This window comes from Staurois parvus, unplaced genomic scaffold, assembly GCF_062004578.1.
Source record: "Staurois parvus isolate SC_StPar_1 unplaced genomic scaffold, SC_StPar_1.0 ptg000548l, whole genome shotgun sequence".
Classification (NCBI taxonomy): domain Eukaryota; kingdom Metazoa; phylum Chordata; class Amphibia; order Anura; family Ranidae; genus Staurois; species Staurois parvus.
This window is the reverse complement of record NW_028318344.1, coordinates 7,817,571-7,838,735: the sequence shown is the minus strand read 5'-3', so window position 1 is coordinate 7,838,735 and position 21,165 is coordinate 7,817,571. Positions and strand designations below refer to the sequence as shown.

At 39.9% G+C, this 21,165-nt stretch overlaps 1 protein-coding gene across 1 annotated transcript in view; it reads right to left on the bottom strand.

Moving 5' to 3' along the window:
- GRIN2D (glutamate ionotropic receptor NMDA type subunit 2D) overlaps nucleotides 1–21,165 on the bottom strand; it is a 526,055-nt gene that overhangs the window by 44,592 nt on the left and 460,298 nt on the right. The window contains exons 9-10 of the mRNA XM_089690985.1: nucleotides 16,278–16,438; nucleotides 9,084–9,271 (exon numbers count right to left, since the gene is read on the bottom strand). Coding sequence (XP_089547111.1) covers nucleotides 9,084–9,271; nucleotides 16,278–16,438 — 349 coding nt within the window. The remainder of the gene's footprint in view (nucleotides 1–9,083; nucleotides 9,272–16,277; nucleotides 16,439–21,165) is intronic.

The following is a 21,165-nucleotide window of genomic DNA, read 5'->3' as shown; positions in this document are numbered from 1 at the left end:
TGCATACAGATTGGCAATGAGCTTAACCGAGCGTTTTAAAGGCACTAAAATAATCTCTCCGATCTAGTCTCTCCGAAGATATGAGCACGTGCTTAAATACCCCGAAGTTCACTAATTAATTATAAGATTTAATTTCCCAAAGTGGGCAGTGCATAAAATATGTACAAAATATAACAAGTTCCAGAAATACAAAAGATATAAGAAGACACACAAATTACTAATTACTATAAAATAAAAGGGAATAAAAAGACAGAATAACACTTTACCCTGCGGCTGGAGCAAGCCAGAAACTTGGCAATCCGCTAGTCAATCGAACCAGCTCCGTACGAATCACCCTGTCCAAATGTCCGTGCGTTCAATTTATGGCGATTTGGACATGGGCGGGACATTAGTCTTCGGCCAATTGACTCTGGGGGAGGTTGTCCTGACCTGCCCACAAGAGGTACTGTGTATGGACCTGCCCAAGTTCAATTGGGCCGAGACTGGCCTGAACACCAAGTCGGGGATTGGATTTCTGACACCAGTGCATCAGCCCGATCGCAACAGTACCAAACACCATCCGACTGTCGCACCCCCGCATCATCTAATCATTCCATGCATTTCCCTGGCTTCCTCCCCAAGCCACAAATATGATTCTTATATGTAAATGTAGCGTACAGAATGGCCTGCACAAAGGAAGCTTGTTCATATCTCTCCTACTAATATTTTGGCTTTTATAAGAGATTAAACATACTTCTTTGATGTGAATATTACTTATAGAGCTTTCCACATACGGCAGACAGTCTGTCTGCTGTCACTGGCTTTCCCAGAAGGTGATAACCTGATTGACACACAAAAGTTGTCACCTCCAGGAACCTGGCTTTAGACTAATTAATGCTAAATGATGATTGGGTCTGTAAGGCCTATTGAGGAATTGTGTATACATACACATCTGATCCCAGATCAATTGTTTGTACCTTCTATTCATTTCCCTACTGCCCAGGGGCTCAATATACATCCTTAATTACCAGACTGTTCCTGCAAACACCTCTGCAATGAAAGGGCCTGACATAATCTAATCTACTCACCTGTTATGGCTAGGATTTCATATTTACACTCAAATCTTACATGTCCGTTACAATAACTTTTACATGTCCTTTACAGAAGCATATCAAGGTTCTGGAGTGGCCTAGCCAGTCTCCAGACCTAAATCCAATAGAACATCTTTGGAGGGAGCTGAAACTCTGTGTTGCTCAGCGACAGCCCAGAAACCTGACAGATCTAGAGGAGATCTGTGTGGAGGAGTGGGCCAAAATCCCTGTTATAGTGTGTGCAAACCTGGTCAAGAACTACAGGAAAGGTTTGACTTCTGTAATGGCAAACAAAGGCTTCTGTACCAAACATTGGCACTTTTTACATAACCACACAGTGGGTCCAAGCTTTTAAAGCAGTTTATAAAGCCTCCAGCTAGATTAACCATTGAAGATTGACCCAAAAGATTGTCTTGAGATGGTACTTGACACTATACAGGTTAGCCAAGATCTCATCCTACTACTCCCCACTTTTTTGGAGGGGCTGCGGCTCTACTGGACATCTACTATACATTCTGTGGCATCTTACTGACTTTTAGCAAAAAATATTTCAAATCATCTCAGAGATTCCTGTTATTTATACGTACCCAACGCTGGGTTAAGCCCTTCTGATTTTAGGTATTGATTCCTTCCCAGTGCATTTACATTCTTTAGTGACACATATTTTGTTAGGAGTCCAGTTTACTATCACAAGATACTGAAAGAGCAATCTACCAGAAGCTGTTGAGATAGTTAAAACTCATATGTATGAATGCAGTCTAGCTGGAAAACTGATTGAACAACCTTTCATTATCAATGGAAGCCATTGAATACTGGGCTTGGAGCACACTAGTTATTTTGATAGATTTTATATTATGTGTAGATTATATGACACATTTTCAATTGTACTGCCTTTCTAACAAGTGTATGCATTTTTCATTCAGTTGTATAAACCACGGTATTGCCCTTCATGGCTTATCTATATACTCTTTATGTACCTGTGCTTAATTTGAAAACAATAAAAACACAATGAAACAAAAAATATACTTAATGATGTGTAATGATTACAGAAATTTTTTTTAACTTCTCTTTATCGGGTTATGAAATAGTAAGCACATACAAAACAGGGCCTATTGAGCATTTCCAGACCTGAAAGGTACATAGAAACGAAAACATTACTAAAAAGCTAAAAAGAACAGCAAACAACTACTCACTCATGATGGTCATAACAAAGAAGTGCCAGTGGGGTAAAATATGAAAAGCCTTGCAGGGAAAGGATACACTCAATGCAAGTGTAACTTAACTCAATCAGAAAAAATGAGCTTGGCACGTCCGTAAAAATGTCATGACAATAATATGACAGGAGACATATAATATTTGAAAGGAAAAATATTATGTTTCAGTATTTGGATCAATAGGTTCCACACTTTATTAAGTTTCTTTGGGCAGCCTCAAGATAAATATGTTGCTTTGTACAACAGAATCACCAAGTTAACCAAGGACCTTGAACAGTCTATCGATGGCACACTGGCAATTTCCATGTAACCCCTTGACGCCAACCGTACGCAAATATGCGGCCTCTCGGTGGCTGGGCCTTGACACCGAGCGGCCGCAAATTTGCGTACCATTTGAAAACACATATGTGCTGAGAGCACGTGCCCTGTTGCTCCCAGCACTTATGTCTGTGTCTCATGGAAAGGTCCCGATCTCCCCTTGCGATTGGGACCTTTGCGGATCATGTGACTGTCGTGACAGTGAATCACGGAGGTCACATGACCCTAAAACCCCACCCTGCTTTCTGGCATCTGAAACCCCTTAAAGGGCCAGGAGGCGCCAGCATGAAGAGGTTAAGAATGATTGCCTTTCTAGCATAAAACAAAAGAAGGCCTAATAGGGTTCTGGTTGCCCTTTCATTGGTTAGAGGTTCTACAAGACCAAGTAAGCACACTTGAGATTGCAAAGGAATAGGAACAGTAGTGAGTCTGGTAATAAAGTGGCTACATTAGTCCAATCACTGTTCAACAAATTTTTATTTTTTGCCAGTTTTGGAAACAAAAGGATCCATTTCTTAATGAATTTCACATTCTGAGTTCAAATATAACAATGAAATTTGTCAATTGGCTCTAGTTTTTCTGTAAACGGAAAGTTTTCTACTATAGGCGTAATGACTACATAATGCACAATAATTATATAGATAGATGTCTTTCCACAAATATAAAGCAAGTGATATTGACTACATAACAAAGCCTAAATGGCATAATATATTGCATAGGATTACCAAGAAAAATTATAGCCATAAGCTAAGTTGAATCATTTTAATACTTAGGATTCTCACTAGTTTTGTCTTCAGTTTGTGTCGGTTTTGCTTCTCTTGGCTTTTCTCTTGTATTCGAGGAAAGGGCTATCTCTTACAACTGCACGTGACTACACGCTTCAGGTTCTTCCTCACTTGACTCAACCACGAAGGATTCTGGTGCTTTAGGAATTGGTAGCCCCTCTCCATGAGGAACTGAACGTATTGTCGATGGAATATTTGGATAGTGCACAGATAACTTTTTCTTCTTATTTAGCCCTTTTACAATTGGAGGCACCATACAAAAGTAACAATTACTAACATGATCTGTTGGCTCTCTCCAAATCATTGGCACAGCGAAAGCCATAGATGCCTTTTTTCCATTCAACCATTGCTCCAGTGCCGTCCCACAAGAATTGCAGCATATATGTGGTGCCCAGCTCTTGTCCTGGTCTCCTATCTTGCAGCCAAAATACAAGTTGTAGGCTTTCTTAATCATTCCTGTTATCCTTCTTTTTTGTGAGATAAAAGTTATTTCACCGCAGATATAGCAGAAATTATCTGCTTTATTCACACAAGTTCGAGGCATTACTGAGTAGCCTATATAAGCATAAAACGAAATGTAAAGACGCTGTCGAACTACAATCAGCTACAGATACTGCAGCTTTTATGCAGTGAAGTGATGCAATTAAAGGCTAATATTGCATCATCTCAGTATACATGCAATTTTCTATTGGTCACCAGTATCAATTGCGCAATATGCAGCTGAAGTTGCATCATAATTTTGAATGGCTTACGTCATTAGATGGCTGAATATATCATGGAAACTAGAGCCAATCAACATTTTTTAGGGTCATTTTCGTTTTCAGCACCCCAAAATTATGTAAGATTAGCTAATTTTATGCCCAAAACTTTTTACCTGTTGAACAGTGTAATGGTGAAGTTGTGGCTAGGCCCATAGCATATGTATAAAATCATATGGCTCACTTCCACATAGCCAGCAGATGGGTGGGACACTCAAGTATATTGTATACAGCCTCAGTGTTGCTATATAAATTTTGTGTAAAATCTTAAACTGTGTCAATCTATCCCTCGTTAACACTAACCATGTAAAAGGACAATCCCACACCTCTTCCCAGTCCACACTATCTACAGTAAGTCTGGCACTTCCTCCCACCACTTGGAATAGAGAGACTCTAAACCTGTGCGTACGGAAGGTTGGAAGTCCTTATAAATATTTAAAAGTGGTTTAGTGAGATCTGTGGTTCTCAGCAGCTCCTCCATGGGGGAAACTATAATGGCCAACTGAGAATGCCTAAACTGTTTGGAATGGGCATTGCGGAGCTGCAAGTATCTGAACAGATAAGAATCGGGTAGGTTAAACTGTTCTTTAAGATGGTCAAACAATTTCAAGGAGGTTCCATCACAAGCATGCTCTAGGACCTTAATTCTCCTATTAGCCTAAATGGATGGGTTTGCAATTGTGATAAATTCAGGTAGCATGGGGTTAAGCCACAAGGGGGTAACAAGGGAACAACAGGTCATATGATCCATCCGTTTATGATTAGCCAATAACCAAGCTTGAACAACCGCTTCATGGAGTAAGAGGGTAGGGAGATTTAAGAACTCTATGGAAGGTTGCAAAGAGCCTTGTAGAAGCCAAGGGAAGCCACTGACGCATTTGAATCATCCGAGGCCAACCAATTATGTGCACGATATAGAAGAACAGCTAAGTAGTATGAGTACAGATCAGGACAGGCTAAGTCCCCTTGGGTCTATGGCCTACAGAGTAATACTAAGTGAAATTGTAGGGATGAGTTCCCCAGGGGAAAGTGGATAAATGGGAATTAAATTGCTTAAAAAAACTATTTTGGGATACAAACCTGGGAATGGAGAAGGACATATAACAATCCCAGCAATATTTTCATTTTGACAAAATTTATTTTGCCAATTAGTGATAAAGGTAAATTGTTCCATGCCCGCAATTTTTGTTTTGCTACAGCAAGAAGGGGGTAAACATTTAGAGTGCAATACTTGAAAACACCAGGGGAGATTCTGATACCTAAATAAATAATGGAGTCATTCCAGCAAAGACAGTGTGTTGGGATCTATAGGAAGGGTTAAGGATTTATGGCAGTGTTAAATGGGGAAACAGCACTCATTGTTTGAATACTGCTTGTGTGGAGTAAATTAAATGTTTTGACTGACATTCTGCAGTTTAGCCACACGATGTCACTGTTTTCCTAACACAGCCTCAGACTGCATAGATATTTCTATATTCATGAAGAGGTGGAGTTTTCACACAGAGTTGAGAGGGAACAGGAAGAAGAGAGAGGAGCCATGTTCTGGAGAATGGTGAATGAGGGGGGCCATGTGAGCTGAGAATCTGATGACATCCAGGTGTGAGAGCATCCCCCCGTAACCAGAGCTGCAGCTAAGTGAAGCTGATGAGATTGCTGCCAGAAATGCTGATGAGATTGCTGCCAGGAATGCTGATGAGAGCAGAGGAACTAAGCAACATATACGGCGAGGCCGCATGCTTGTTGGAGAGACATTTGTTCTGTTCAGAGTCACCAGCGGATGCAAATCAGACCCTGGTCGGTAAGATCGTGCACGCACCTCATTTCAGTGTTGGCGCCTTGAGACTGAGTCCAGGCCTATAGTTAGTTAGTTAGGGTCTCTGTTTGAGTCAGGCCACAAGTGTTGTTACTGATCATTGGAAGGACTCCACAACTTAAAGTGACATTTCACATTGGAGAGCTGATAAAATCCTTCACACTCAAGCGAGACTGGCATTTTGCTCAGAAGGAATACTCAGGCACGTGCTACAGGACCAATTATGGGAGAGGGAATACTGTAGATTTGTGTAAGATTGTAAACTGTTGTGCTGCACCGCAGGCTAGCCCATACCGTACACCCATACACTGATTCCTGCTCTTTTAGGATTATAACGGGTAAGGTGTGGCAGCTTAGCTGTGCCCGCCAGTAGGTAAATTACTACTCTTTCTACCTTCATCATCAGAAGGCGCCGTGCTCTGCAGCACAAGGGTCTCAGCCTTTGGGCTGGGTGTATGTAAATTTATTGTATGTTCCCAGCATTTGTGGTTGTTTTTATTTGCCACATCTAAGTAAAATTCTGTTGTGGCAAAAGCTGGTGTTGGGGTTGCTTTCCTCGTTGGTGACTTCACTGTATCCTGGGGAGCCCACCCCGGTACACGGCCTTCAGCAGTTCACATGGAGTCCCAATACAGTGGCAAAATTGAGGCTAAGGGCCTCCTGCAAAGGATCATTTGGGTCATTTAGACAGAGGACCAAAACATCCTCATATAGAGCCACTTTCTCAGTAATAGTTACTACTTGGGCTCCATGGCTAAAACAAAAAGGGCCGTAGAGTGGGCACCCCTGTCTCATGCCCCTACCAATAGGAAAAGGGCTGGATAAATGTCTTCTAAGCTTTGGAGGATTTATAGAGAATGTCACTCCATTTCCTGAAGACAGGGCCAAATCCTAGAACAGTAAAACAGAATGCATTCATTGCTAATAAACAGAACCAAATGTTTTTTCTATATCAAGTGCAACCAGAACCCTAGTATCTGAGACTTCCGAAGGCAATTGAAAATACCCTTCTCAAATTAATGTCAGTGGATTTCCCCGGCATAAAGCCAGTCTGATCTATATTAATCATGGAAGGAAGGACCTTCATCAGTCTAGTAGCCAATACTTTAGTGAGTGTCTTAAAATCATAATTCAATAGGGAGTGTGACCTATAGGAGGCAAAACAAAGTGGGTCATTACCCAGCTTAGTAATCAGAACAGTGTGTGCATGGTACATGGAGTCTGGGAGCTCTCCTGCTCCAAACACGAGGCGTAGAGTTTCTGAAGTTTTGGCACCAGCAAAGGAGCGTACCCCATGTGCCATTCACCAGGGAAGCAGTCTGATCCTGGAGCTTTGTGTACCGGGAAAATGAATGGCAACCTCAATTTCTAAGTGAGTAAAAACAGCCTCCAGGGGCTTAGGGGGTACCAGCACAAATTCATATGGATGTAAAAGGTTGTTTCAAAAAGCTCCTTAAACAATCTCAGTTGAACCTCTGATTTTGAAATATTTAGAATTATGATTTTTTTCCCATCTCAAAGTATCTCTAATTGATTATAATGCAATATAAAAAATAACTCAAGATTCTTTCAACTCATTTTAAAACAAGGCTGTCGTTCTCTTTTAAAACGAATTTCCACAGCTGCTCATCCTTGCCAAGAAAGTGTGTCAGTTCAGTTAAACACAATAATCACTGGGAAAGGACTTGTCACAACGAAGGAAAAAATGATTACATTGCAAACTAGCTTTTAAGTGTCAATCCCTGTTAAATAAAGGTTTGATCAAGTAGCGTAACATATACTTATGGATGTGTAAAGTTGTTCAAAGTAACGCAACATTCTTTATTTTTCACATGCGCTCAGAAAAATCAATAAACTCATCTGCTGGAAAAAAAAGGCTAATTTTCTCCCTTGTTCCATTGCCTTTGAAAATGTCCAATAACTGAACATTGCAACCTCAAACGGCTAGCTGATTGGCTAGTTCTTCTTTTAACTATTAGGCCACAGGCTGTGAACTAGATGAAGAAGCCCAACTGATTTATTCATTTGTACTTTTTTAATTTTCTGTACACGAAGCAAGTATTTTCTATTCAGGGAGAATGTATAGGGTAGATTGAAAATGCTGTATAGACAAACGTATAGCAATTCTGACAGCTGGTTAAGAAGTAGACATTATTAAAACAGCTGTTGCAGATTGCTTTTTCACTCTCAATATTGGAAACCTCTGCAAATAGCATTTTCCTTGTTCTTGCAGATTGAAAATAAAGATGATCTTTTTTTTCCAACCAACCAAGTGAACTATTTAAAGAGTGTTAATTGTTCATAATTTAAAAAAAAAATCTTAAAAAATAATATTAGTTTTAAATATCTAGTTACTTTTAACTAATTGGGTTGGGGAAGGGTATAAATGGAGGTGCATTGATTAGTTAGTCTGAAAAAGCTGCCAGTGCTTCTTAGAAAGCCCAGAATCATGCTTTGAAAGCTAAGAATCAGTGATGCAGCCTGTAATAAATATTTACTGTGTGTGCTAAGTAAATAACAAAAAAAACAGCTATAGTAAAACAGGCCCAAACCAGCATAATCTCCATAATTCAACAGTCAACCTTATCTTCCATGTGTTGGTGCTTGCCTTGGGCAAGTGCAGGGAGTCAGAGATAGGCCCTCAAGATCATGCACCATGTGCCAGACAAGAGCGTCCTGTCCAGAATCTTTGCTAGTGTTACAGGGAACGTAGGAAGATAGGATGAAGTTCTATATGCACTTCATCCCACAGGAACTGAATTTTATAAATAAAAAAGTGATACTTCTTCTTTAAAGGGGTTCTAAAGGCTGAAGGTTGATTTAGGCAACTTAAGTCAACTTGTAGGTACACTAGTGTTGAAAAAAATAACAAAGACAAACTTCTGAAATAACCATGCTTATCATGATATGTCAGTAGATATTGACACCTCCTCATAAGTGTCTTCAGGAGCCCAACAAATCCATTCTGCAAACAACAATACAAGTATCTAATGGCTTAGGAATAGGAATACATGAAAGCAATGCTCCAACCTCTTGGCAGTATAATCAAGTATGAAGCTTTGCCTTCAGGAATGCAGGATGGTGATGGGCCTATTCCGCATTATCTGGAAAATGAAAGTACTTACCATCTCCTAGAAATTGCAGCAATGCAAGATCAATAGGGCGTTTCCACTTGGAACCTTTCTGCAGAGCAATGCCATAACCTGTAGTGGCAAAGACTTTTCCACTGCCAATGGTCACCAGCTTACATCCTTCATCTTTCCGAGCCATGTAGTTCAGCACTGCCGCATCGTAAATAAATGCATCCAATTTCCTTTAAGAAACATATATATATATACATGATAAATACATAAATAAATATCTTAATTAATTTTTTTTCTCAGGAAACAGACATGTGATTGGCTACAGCTATTTCTTACTAAAATATCCATCATTAGATGATAGCTTCCATATCATTACTTCAAGCCAAAATTCACAAGAAACTCTAGGTCAACTCATAACCAAAGTACTGCATGGACAAAGCACGTTCATTTTGTTTTTTGAAACAGAGTGGTGAGTACAGAAGTCAGTACAACTTCTGTAATGGAAACAAAGGGCAGTATCCAAATAGCCATCAATGACACAACAAATCAGTACAGCATAAGCTGAATTCCAAAAATGTAAGCAATTCCCTAGGAACAGAACTTTGGTTATGAAGGCCTGAACAATAACATCTCTGTCAAAAAGACAATTAAGAAAGAATGTTGTATCAGCTAAGAATCATAAAAAGGAGCATGGGCTCCATTGCGTGATTGGGGAATAGAGATCTGTGGGGTGGGGCCACAAGAGGAGTTGGACAATCATAGTTTACCCAACATATTGATAAGTTGAGCTTTGAGATACTAAACCGAATATCGAAAAGATTCCATATGAGTGGCTAGTTCCGCAGGAGTAAAGAAGTATTCCATGAAGCGCCGCCATCTAGAGATGACGCAAATGTTCATTTTAAGTATATGTAAATCTAATCACCGAAAATCCATATGGGATTTAGCATGATCACATAATTTCAAAAGTTTATTTTTTATTTTTAAGTCTGCAGCTTTACTTAATTATCTAGCAATCCTGCCATGAAAGCCCTTGTTCAAGCATTTCCTGTTGCATGGTAACAATGTCTGGTCCCTTCCCCCTTGTTCTCTTGTGTTGTCACCCTGTCACACAGGCTTCCAATTGAGACTTCAAGTGTCCATTTCAACACACATTATAAAGGAATGGTCCAAGGTTGTCACCTTAAGGAAACCTGCTCTGTAAAAAGTCATGCAGCCATCATTGGAATGCATGTAGGCGAAGCATGAAAAAGTACAAATTACAATTCTTTATTACGCACAATGCTTTAGCAAACTAAATATCATTCAATTAGAGTATATTGTATACCTCCTTAAAGTCCATCTGTACAAAGCTTAAAGCTGTGCTACAGGGAAATCAGCTAAACCCAGAGTAGAAAAAATATACCTACTGTATATGGGATCTGTTTACACAGCATAAGGTTCTTTCTTCAGCCAGTCCAAAGATCTGCACAACCCTAGCGGACATCAAAGCCAAGTTGGTGACCTCACTAGTATCTACTGTAGGTAAACAATACAGCTTGGATATTTCCCTGTTCCCATCATATGACTGGGCAATTAAAGAGCAGCAGCAACACGGAAATGATGTAATCGCTCCTTTCTCCCAGCAGCTCTTTTTCAGTACTTTGGGGAAAAGGATAAGGCCCCAAAATGGAACCAGTATGATTTCTGAAGAGGCACCCATTCAAAAAAAGTACTTCCAAGTGGACACTAAAAGGTTCGTATTTATTGAAAAAAAAAATAGGTTAAAACACAGTCAATGCATTTTGGAGCTCTTTAGTGGCCACCTCATCAGGAAATGTTTAGTACACTGGATAAAATATTATTTTCAGTGCATGTGCAGACAGCAGAGTCAGACTGACCGCTAATACTGACCCTCCCTCATCAAGTCTGGATTCCGCCATACAGCATATTAAAAAAGACTGATATTAAGAAAAATACAGGTACTTATATTATTAGCATTTATATTACATTTGATAATCTCTATATTAATAATGCAGAACTAGATTAAATAGTATTTTTATATATGCCTGAAGTTTAGCTTTGGTAAGAGTTAGGACTATCACTTACTGTACTTGGTCACTTTTTACTGGAATTATTTTTCCTCTATTGCTGTTTTAGTTTCCATTGTCTTGAGCCTGTTATACAATATGTTTGAATTTTGCTATGTTCTATAAATCATAAACCATTTTAGTATTCTAGTATTTTTTCTCTGCTTTGTTAACACTGGCCACATTTGCAAAATTAAACGGTCATTCCATAAATACATGAAATATATTTTACAGTGATCATGGATGCCTGTATAAAATAATAACTTTAATAATTCAACATAAATCCAATGAGTAGATAGGACTAGTGAAGTTCAATAATATAAAACAGGGCAAGTAAGGTTGAATTGCAATCAGCTGCCTCTCCCTTTATCTATAAATGGGTGGAGAGCAGTGAACATTTAAAAATATGTCCCCAAATAAATGATCACTAAATTCATCTTGCAAAGCTTTACAAAAACCAAGAAAACAAACTATCAGCAGACTCATACCAAATGACAATCAATTTTTGGCCTGTATAAACACAAGGAGATTATTAATCTCGGAATGTTTTCAAAGTAAAGCTAAATCGTAGCTCTGTAGAATGAATCGTCAGACATGTGCAAATTCTATATCGCATGCGGTCAGGATTAAAAAATATTTAATTTGACTCTAGATTATAGAATACAACAGAAATAGTATGGAGGTGACTGAGGAAAACATCTCACTTCCATTCCATACCTCAGTGATTATTTTCTCTGAAGATCCCATACACTGAACAGTCTCTCTCTCTTATCTTGTATATTATTTATTCCCTCAGCATCCATATGTAAAAGCTCAACTCCAGCTTAATTTTTTTTAGACTGGGAAAGGAATAGAACTAAAGATAGTTTTTTTTACTGATGTCCCCAATGGGATCAATGTGACAAGAAAGCAATAAAAGTGACAGACGGTCTAACCTCTGTTCACACTACTAAAAAGTTTATCTTTTTTCACTGGGTCTTCAGCTGACATATTTCCCATCAATATACCTTTGGAACTTCATACAGAAGGCAGCACTTTTTTATGCAAACACATATTAGTATATGCATGCACAGTTGCAAAAGTATTTGTATTGTGACTTATCCAGAAGGACTGCTTATCCCAGCTGCTGTGCAGACACAGTGCCAGACCTGACAAAAAAGGCTCAGAGGTCATTGAATTTACAAACCTCTCTTTTAGCATATCATTATATTCCTAAATTTGTGTAATGGGCAGAGACCATCACTGCACAGAAAGAAAAGGTCAGGAACTGTATGCGGAGCATAAGTGTGGGGCCTGCATGACTGAGTTGGCTGGGAAGGCTACATTTAGGCAGTTTAATTGGTTAATTTTAAAGTAGATGAAAAACTTACCTTATTGGTGGAAAAAAAGGTGGGCAGGGTGTGACTGGGAGTGGCATCAGTAGTCTGGTAGAAGGGAAGAGTTACTAGAGGGTCAGTGGGAGCCTGGTCAGTGGAGAAGACACTTGCTCGCCCTCCCTCCCATTCTTTTTTTTTATTTTCTGTGGTCGTTAAGGGTCCTTTTCTGGTGTTGTATTTCCCCGGGAACTACAGAGGGTGATTTTGGCTATGGGTTGGTTATCAGTGGGTGGTTAGGGTGTAGTCTTTCTTTTGTCACAGTAGTAGGCAGGGGTCTCAGGTTCTTGTAGGCCAGCATGGTCAAAACAGTATGTGGAGTGTAATAGGCAGGGCCCATCTCGGTATGGGTGTACCTTCTCTATGAAGTGACATCAGTTGGGGCTATCGGTCATCAGATTGCATTGGGTGTTAAAATGGTTAACAATTTGTCCCTGAGCCAAAGTAACTGCCGCTAAGGGCTGGAATAGGAACGTGGTGGGTGATACGGCCGATGCGATAGGCCTTCATTAATCTTAATTAATTAAAAAGGAGATGGTCAGTTAGGTACTTTATGGTTGTAAAGTTTTTTTTTTCGTAAAGTTTTTTTGTTTAAGAAACTGGTATTGAAAGTGATTCTGTTATTTACTTGGTTGGTAATAAAAGGGCTGCTATGGCCATGTAAATACAAGATATGTGGTTGCATCATTCTTTAACCACTAGCCTACAGGGCACTTATACCCCCTTCCTGCCCAGGCCAATTTCCAGCTTTCAGCGCTGTCACATTTTGAATGACAATTGCGCGGTCATGCAACACTGTACCTATATGACATTTTTATAATTTTTTGTGACAGATAGAGCTTTTTTTTTGGTGGTATTTAATCACCTCTGGGATTTTTATTTTTTATTAAACAAACCAAAAACCACTGAAAAATTTGAAAAAAAATGTTTTTCTTAGTTTTTGTTATACAATTTTGTAAATAAGTGATTTTTCTCCTTCACTGATGTGCGCTAATGAGGCTGCAGTGATGGGCACTGATAGGCTGCACTGATGGACACTGATAGGTGGCACTGATGGCAGGCACTGGTAGGTGGCACTGATGGGTATTGACAGGTATCACTGATGGGCACTGAAAGGCAGCACTGATACATGACACTGATATATGGCACTGATATATGGCACTGATAGACGGCACTGACTGGCACTGATAGGCGCACTGACTGGCACTGATAGGCGGCACTGATGTGCACTGATAGGCGGCACTGATGCACACTGACTGGCACTGGTAGGCGACACTGATTGGCAGCACTGATAGGTGGCACTGATTGGCACTGATGGGTGACATTGAAAGGCAGCTCAGATGGGCATTGATATGTGGCATTGATGTGCACTGGTAGGCACTGATATGTGGCACTGATGGGCACTGGCACGTGGCACTGATGAGCACTGACAGGTGGCACTTCTGGGGCCACACTGATCATCAGGGCACACTGATCATCAGTGCCCTGATGATCAGTGTACATGACCCCGCCACGGAAAGCCGATTACCGGCTCTCCTCTCCTCTCGAGCTGTCAGCGTGACAGCTCAAGAGGAGAGAAATCCCGATAACCGGCATTTCCGTGTTTACATGTGATCAGCTGTGATTGGACACAGCTGATCACATGACCGAGCCGACATCTTCGGCTCTTTCCGCGATCCGCTGTGTCCGAGGGACTCAGCGTACCGGCGATCACCGCACTGCGTGCTCCCTCAGCCGCGCATGCGCGGTGAGAATGGAAGGACGTCATATGACGTCCTATCAGAACGAGAGAACCACCTTGCGCCCGTCCTGGTACTATATGGCGGGCGGAAGGTGGTTAAAGAAGCTGTATGGTACATGGGTTATGGTAGTAATGAGTCATGGCAGCCACAACATCAGTCATGGTATGACCTTTCCAGTGCTGCCTTGTGTTGTCTCATTTATTAAAAGCTGCATTTTTTAAAACAAGTAACAAGTGGCTAAAGTTTAAACACACTACCCACCAAGGAGGTATTTCTCCTCTGCCTCCAGGGGACTACTTGGGTAATTTTTTCCACCTAGTGACAGCGATTTTAGGTAAATCTAAAGCCAAACATTTTATGTATGGAATGTACTGGAACGTACTAGTTAAAACAGTTTTGATTGGAGACATGGCGGTTAAGTTATGTGGAAATGTGGTGAAATACCTAATAAGGTGCAAGGAAAATTAAAAAGAACAACATTTTTGCTCATGGATGATGGAATTCAATACAGCTTCACCTCATTCAGTAAACACTGGGGAAAATTCCTTTGCAAAGTAAACAGTCATTTGCCTTAACTAACTCAACCCCAAAGTGAGAAAATGAGGGGAAATCCCTTTTTGACAGTTGTAATTGGAACACATGTTCCCATAGAATATTGCTTTATCTCTCTATTCCAGCAACAACCATAATACATTTGATTTCCCATCACTTTCTATGCTGACAAATACAGAGGATGACAATGTTTTACCACGTCCATGTTCAATCCAAAAATTGAAAAGAAAAGTTTTGTCTTTAGACATAGTATTCCATGTGGTGTTTGACTTGTATGGTGAGAGAAAGAATACAGTTTTGCAGCACCAGACAATGGCCAATGTAGATTGTTCACTCTTCTAAACCTATAATTTAAATCAGAGATTACATTTATCTTCTTCTAATGATTCAGTGCCCATTTTAGAGACAAATTTATTTTGGTTAGACGGTTGCCTGCCTTCCAGTTAAAGGAATACCAGATTTAAAGCATAAGTTTACCTTTGGGAACATGTTACATGTTCCATCCATTTTTAGGGTAGAACATGTAACATGTTCCCATAGCTGTAGTTGTGCCCGCCACCCCCTCTCCCTCTGACAGATAATACGGGGAGAAGTTTCCCCAGACTATCTGTCAAATTTGAAAACAGCGCAACTGAGCAGGGCTCCACCCACACGGCCACATCATTCATTCACAGATTTCCGTGAATGAATGAACTGCAAGTCCCGACAGCCTTAGCGGATGTGGGCTTGTAGTTTTCAATGAACTACCACTGCACTTTGGAGCTTGCGCGTATAGCCCTGTGGCAAGCAGATATTCTGGCAAGACCTGCATGGCATCAGCAATCTACTGATCGCTGGTCCAATGCTTTCCAGGCTCCTCTGGACAAAAATAATAAATGCACAAAAATGTGCAAAAAAATGTGCATTTATTAATTTTGTCCAAAAGGTGAACTTATCCTTTAAATAGGATGTAAACCTTATTTATTTTTATTAAAATATCAAACATGTCATAAATACCTCCTCTGTGCAATGGTTTTGAGCAGAGCAGGCCCAATCCTCCTCTTCTCAAGTCCCCCGATGGTGCTCCTGACCCCTCCCCCCTGTGGAGTGCCCCCAGAGCAAGCTGCTTGCTCTGGGGGTACTCGTGCGGGCTTGCTCCCAAGAAAGTCCTGTATGTCCATAAGACATACAGAGCATGGCTCAGCCCCATCTCTAATACCTCCTCACTGGCTATGATTGACACCTGCAGGAGCCAATGGCTCCCACCGTTGTATCTCAACCAATGAGGAGAGAGATAATTCGGAGAGCCAAGGCTTTTGTGCATACCGTTGGATCGTGATCAGCACAATGAGTTTTTACCTTCATGCATAGAATGCATGAAGGTAAAAAAACCTTTAGCCTTCAGAACCACTTTAAGCAGATGTCAATGCATACTTATTTCAGTCTGTAAAGCAAGCAACAGCTAAGCAGCATACTAATTGCCAGGAGATTAAGAAGGTTTCAACACATTTTAACACATACCCTGTCTTCAGATTCTGTAGCGCATCTTCTACATGTCTCTGGTTATACTTAATCATGTAGGCGTGCATGTCTGGGTAGTTACTCCGAATGTTCTTCTCTGTGCTCCCATTGGGTACTGTACCAAACTTCAAAGGTGGGTATTGCTCATGGGGTCTCTGAAACTGATGTAGAATTACAACAAATTAGAGGCACACACTATAACATTTCAATTAGGTCCAGGTTTGCTTTACAATGTAAATTTTTAAAGGAAACTATATAGTGCATTTTCAGTAAGGACACATTCTGACTTACTACTATTACCTTTATCTGATAGTAACCTTAGATGTGACTTCTAGGGAAATATACTGTATTACGTCAGTCTCCGGTGCACATTTGTATGTCAGACAAGTGCAGCTAAGCTACCTTACCAAAGAATATCTAGGATAGGTGATTGGTGTCTAAGGGCCGGTTCACATCTTTGCGGTGTGTTTTTGGTGCATAGCATTTTAATTGTGTTTTACATGCATTTTAGGGGCGTTATACATTTAACTCTATAGTCCACATATGTTTTGATGAAAGCACATCAAAGATGCGGCATGCAGGACCTTTTTTTTTTATCACACCATAACTAAACTGCACTTAAAAACAGTTTGCGCAGCACTTTACAATATAAAGGGAGACAATACAGCAACAATACACTTCAATATAAGAGGGTTAGGAGGGCCTGATCTTTGGAGCTTACAATCGAAGAGTAGACTTACAAACTTGCATTAAAATGTATTGTATGTAAACCCTCACTTTTTAAAACAACCCATTCAGTTCAAAATAAAAATGAAAGGAAAACCATGTGTGTATACATATAAAAAAAATTATAAATAACTTTTTTCACATTTTATATAAGTGATCACATACTCTCTGTTCTCAGCTGCATAAGGAGATCAGAGAGCTGGGGGGGAGGAAAAACTGGTCTTCCCAGTGAATAGCATCAGCAGACGTCTGATCATTGGCGGAGAGCAGGTTGAGTTCCAGCACAGCCAGAAAACTGAACATGCTGTGCTCTCATGCCTAGTGTGATCACTTTTTAATAGGAATGCAGAGGGACTGGCAGCAACACCAGGGATTTCACACAAAGGAAGGAATACAAAGAGAGCAGTAAACATTTTTTTACAAGTGCACGGTACAACAGGCACATAATAGGAATACAAAATGCTGGGTTTACATACTCTTTAAGAAAAGGGAATTGTATAGTCTAATCAAAGAGAAGAGAGAGTACTGTGGGCACTGACAATGAGAAAATTACAATCCAGGTTTGCTCATATTGTATCACTCTTCTTATTCTAACTAGGATATCGTTTAAATGTGGTCCAAATAAAATAACTAAACATAACAGATCTTTAAATTTATAATTTACATTACATCTGATATGTTACAAAATGATATAGGCTTTCCTTCCATTTAATTGTATGGACTAATAGAATAAAGAGAGAATCATAGGAGCAAAACCTGTTTTCCTGGTTCAGACTTGCTGAACTATGATCATCACACCAGCTGACCCCCTCCTTACCCCGCACATAGAGAAAACTCCTTTCATCTGCACATTGTACAGCTTACATGGAGTTAGTTACAGTTAGCTTCCTTTGAGCTGTCAAGAAGAACCCAATACCAAAGAAGAATTTTATATTGAACAATGCAAGTCAGAGACAACTTGGGGTGGGGGGGAACTTAGCAATGCTTTCACTTTCATCTTGTCCTGATCTAAAGCTGGCAACATATGGAACGACCTTTCTTTTCAATCCTGTTTGCATTCATTTTAACTGAAAGACAGTTTCATAAATGCTCACTTTGCAAACTGAAGGTTTATTTATTTTATTATCACAGGTATTTATATAGCACTGTCAATTTATGCAATGCTTTACATATACTGTATATTCACATCAGTCCTGCCTCTAAGCAGCTTACAATCTAAGATCCATACTTTACCTGAGCACATACTAGGGACAATTTAAAATGTTAGTAAATAAGGTGAAGCTGTGTTCACTTCATTCATCCAATCATGTGCTAGCATTTTTTTTTCTTGCATATGAATGAGCAATCAGAGTGAACCCAGACTCACCGTATTTACTAATACTTAAATTAACCACATGCCACCCAGCCACTGTATAAATACGGTGGCAGGGCGGCACGGCTGGGCAAAAGCACATTTTAAATGTGTGTTTTGTAAACAGGTAGGTAGCGCGAGGCGCGCCGACGCCCTACCTGTCCCGCCGATCACAGCCGGTCGTTACCGGCTATGTCCCAGCGATCGGCAGCAATCGCTGACAGAGAGCACAGCTGCAGTAGCTGTGCTTTCTGTCAGTTCCCTGACAGCTCCAGGACAAGCTGATCGGGACAGAAGAGTTTTTCTCTCCCGATCAGCGGTGTTCCCTGCAGTACACACCCCTGCCCCCTAGTAAAACACTCCCCTCACACAGTTAACCCTTTCCCTGAAAAATAAACTTAACCCCTTCCTCCCCAGTGCCATTAGTACAGTGTCATTGGGGTTTTTTTTTGCGCTGATCACTGTATTGGTGTCACTGGGGATGTCAGTGACCCCAAGTCAGTACCCCCCAATGTCAGAATGTCCGACGCAGTCCCGCCATGAGTCGCTGATTGCTGCCATAAGTCGCTGATCGCCGCCATTATTAGTATTATTAGTATAAAAAAAAAAATCCCAGTATCTTTCCCGCCATTTGTAAATGCTATACCTTTCACGTAAACCAATTAATTTACACGTATTGGGTTTTTTTTAGCAAAGACATGTCACAGAATGCATTTTGGCAGAACTTTATGACTAAATTTGATTTTTAAATTTTTTTTTACTGGACATGTTTTATAGCAAAAAGTCCAAAATATTGTTTTTTTGTTCTCAAAATTGTCAGCCTTTTTTTTATAGCGCAAAAAATAAAAACAGCACAGGTGATCAAATACCACCAAAAGAAAGCGCAATTTTTGGGGAGAAAAAAGGATGTAAGTTTCATTTATGTACCATAGTGCATGACCGCGCAATTGTCTGTTAAACTAGCGCAGCGCTGTATAGCCAAAAAATGGCGTAAATTGCAGTATCTATACCATAGTTTGTAGACGCTATAACTTTCACACAAAGCAATCAGTATACACTTATTGGGATTTTTTTTACCAAAAACATGTAGCAGAATACATTTTGGCCTAAATTTATAACCAACTTTGAGTTTACTATATATTTTTTATAGCTGAAAGTAAAAAATATTGTTTTTCTTCAAAATTTTTGGCCTTTTTTTGTTTATAGCGTGAAAAATAAAAAGCGCACAGGTGATCAAATACCACCAAAAGAAAGCTGTATTGTTTGAAAAAAAGGACGTAAATTTCGTTTGGGTGCAACATTGCATGACCACGCAATTATCAGTTGAATTAGTGCAGTGCCGAGTAGCAAAAAGAGGCCTGGTCATTAAGGGGGGTAAATCCTCAGGAGGTCAAGTGGTTAAACATTCACTTTGCTGACTAAACAGCTTCTGCTTTAGTACATTTTTCACAGAACACAGCTACTATGCAATTGCTTATACATGATTTTAAGATTACCTTTCACACTCAGTAATTTAGACCATATACTGACACAGGCAGCATTGTGAAGATTAAAATCCTCATACAAAACTCAAGACTTCTAACCAAAATAAATCTTCTTCTAACTGACTTAGATCATCATGCTGTCTCTGGTACTCTCAGTTTCTGCACGTGCCCACTTCTTCTCATACTACATGGCAGCTTTTCATAGGAAGACTTCCTAGAAAGATGATAAGGATAACATCCCAATTCATGGGTCTATGCTGGATTATGTCACACTCACTCATACTTGCAGATGCATTTTGTTTAATTAGGGAAATCCACCAAGCAGAGAGACAGCAAGCCATACCAGGGAGTCCTTAGCAATATTAACAACTCCTTAAAATCCTGTACCATACATTTTACCTCTTAGATGGCATAGGGCATACATGCAGATTTCAGATAATTTATAACATCTGACTTAATCCAAAATTAAGCTAAATAACATTTTTTCCTATTTCTACCTGTAAATGTTCTTTACTTTCAGAAAAAAATATCTAGAGCTGCATGAAACAAAAACCATTTAAAGCAAGGACATTCTCTCCCCTTGACTGTCTCTGCTATTGATCCCCCGAACTACAGAGAAATTATGAGAACCTTATAAAATTGATCCAATAGTTTCTCCTTTTCTTCAATAGGCTGAATCTCATTTAGTATTGTGCAGTTAATCTCCACGCACATCTTCCCTTCATAATTAAATATCCACCCCAGAATAGATTGGGGATGAATGACAAGATTAGATTTATTAAAATGCCGCCTGCGCTTTGGTGGTGCTGTTTTGGGGCTGGTGCTCCACTCCAACGATCATAATGAGAAATAATGTCTTCTAGGAAAGGACACAGTTCACAGGACACACCTGACAAAGACTCATTCTTAGGCAATTCACTTGTCAAGTCTCACATTTTCAGCAAACACGTTTGTAGAATCATGAATCAAATGTCTTTGAACCAAAACAAAGCTAAATAATACAGAAATACTACTGAAAATTGTTAAATGCTGTTCATTTTCTTAAAGTGAACTTGCCATTGCCTGTAGAAGTCAAGGTCACAGGTTCTCTTGGTAGAAGGCACAGTAAGCATGGTGATGTTACATTCCATGCTCCCCTGCTGACCTAATATTCTACAAGACTTGACCAGTAAATGTCAACTTCCTGGTCAAGTCAAAATGTATACATATCATGTACCCTCTGCCACACACACAGGCACAAGCATACATCTTTTCTCACATGACATGGCATTGCAGATTGGCCAGGAAGTTAGTAAATCAGTGGTTGCATGTGATATCACCCCCTGCC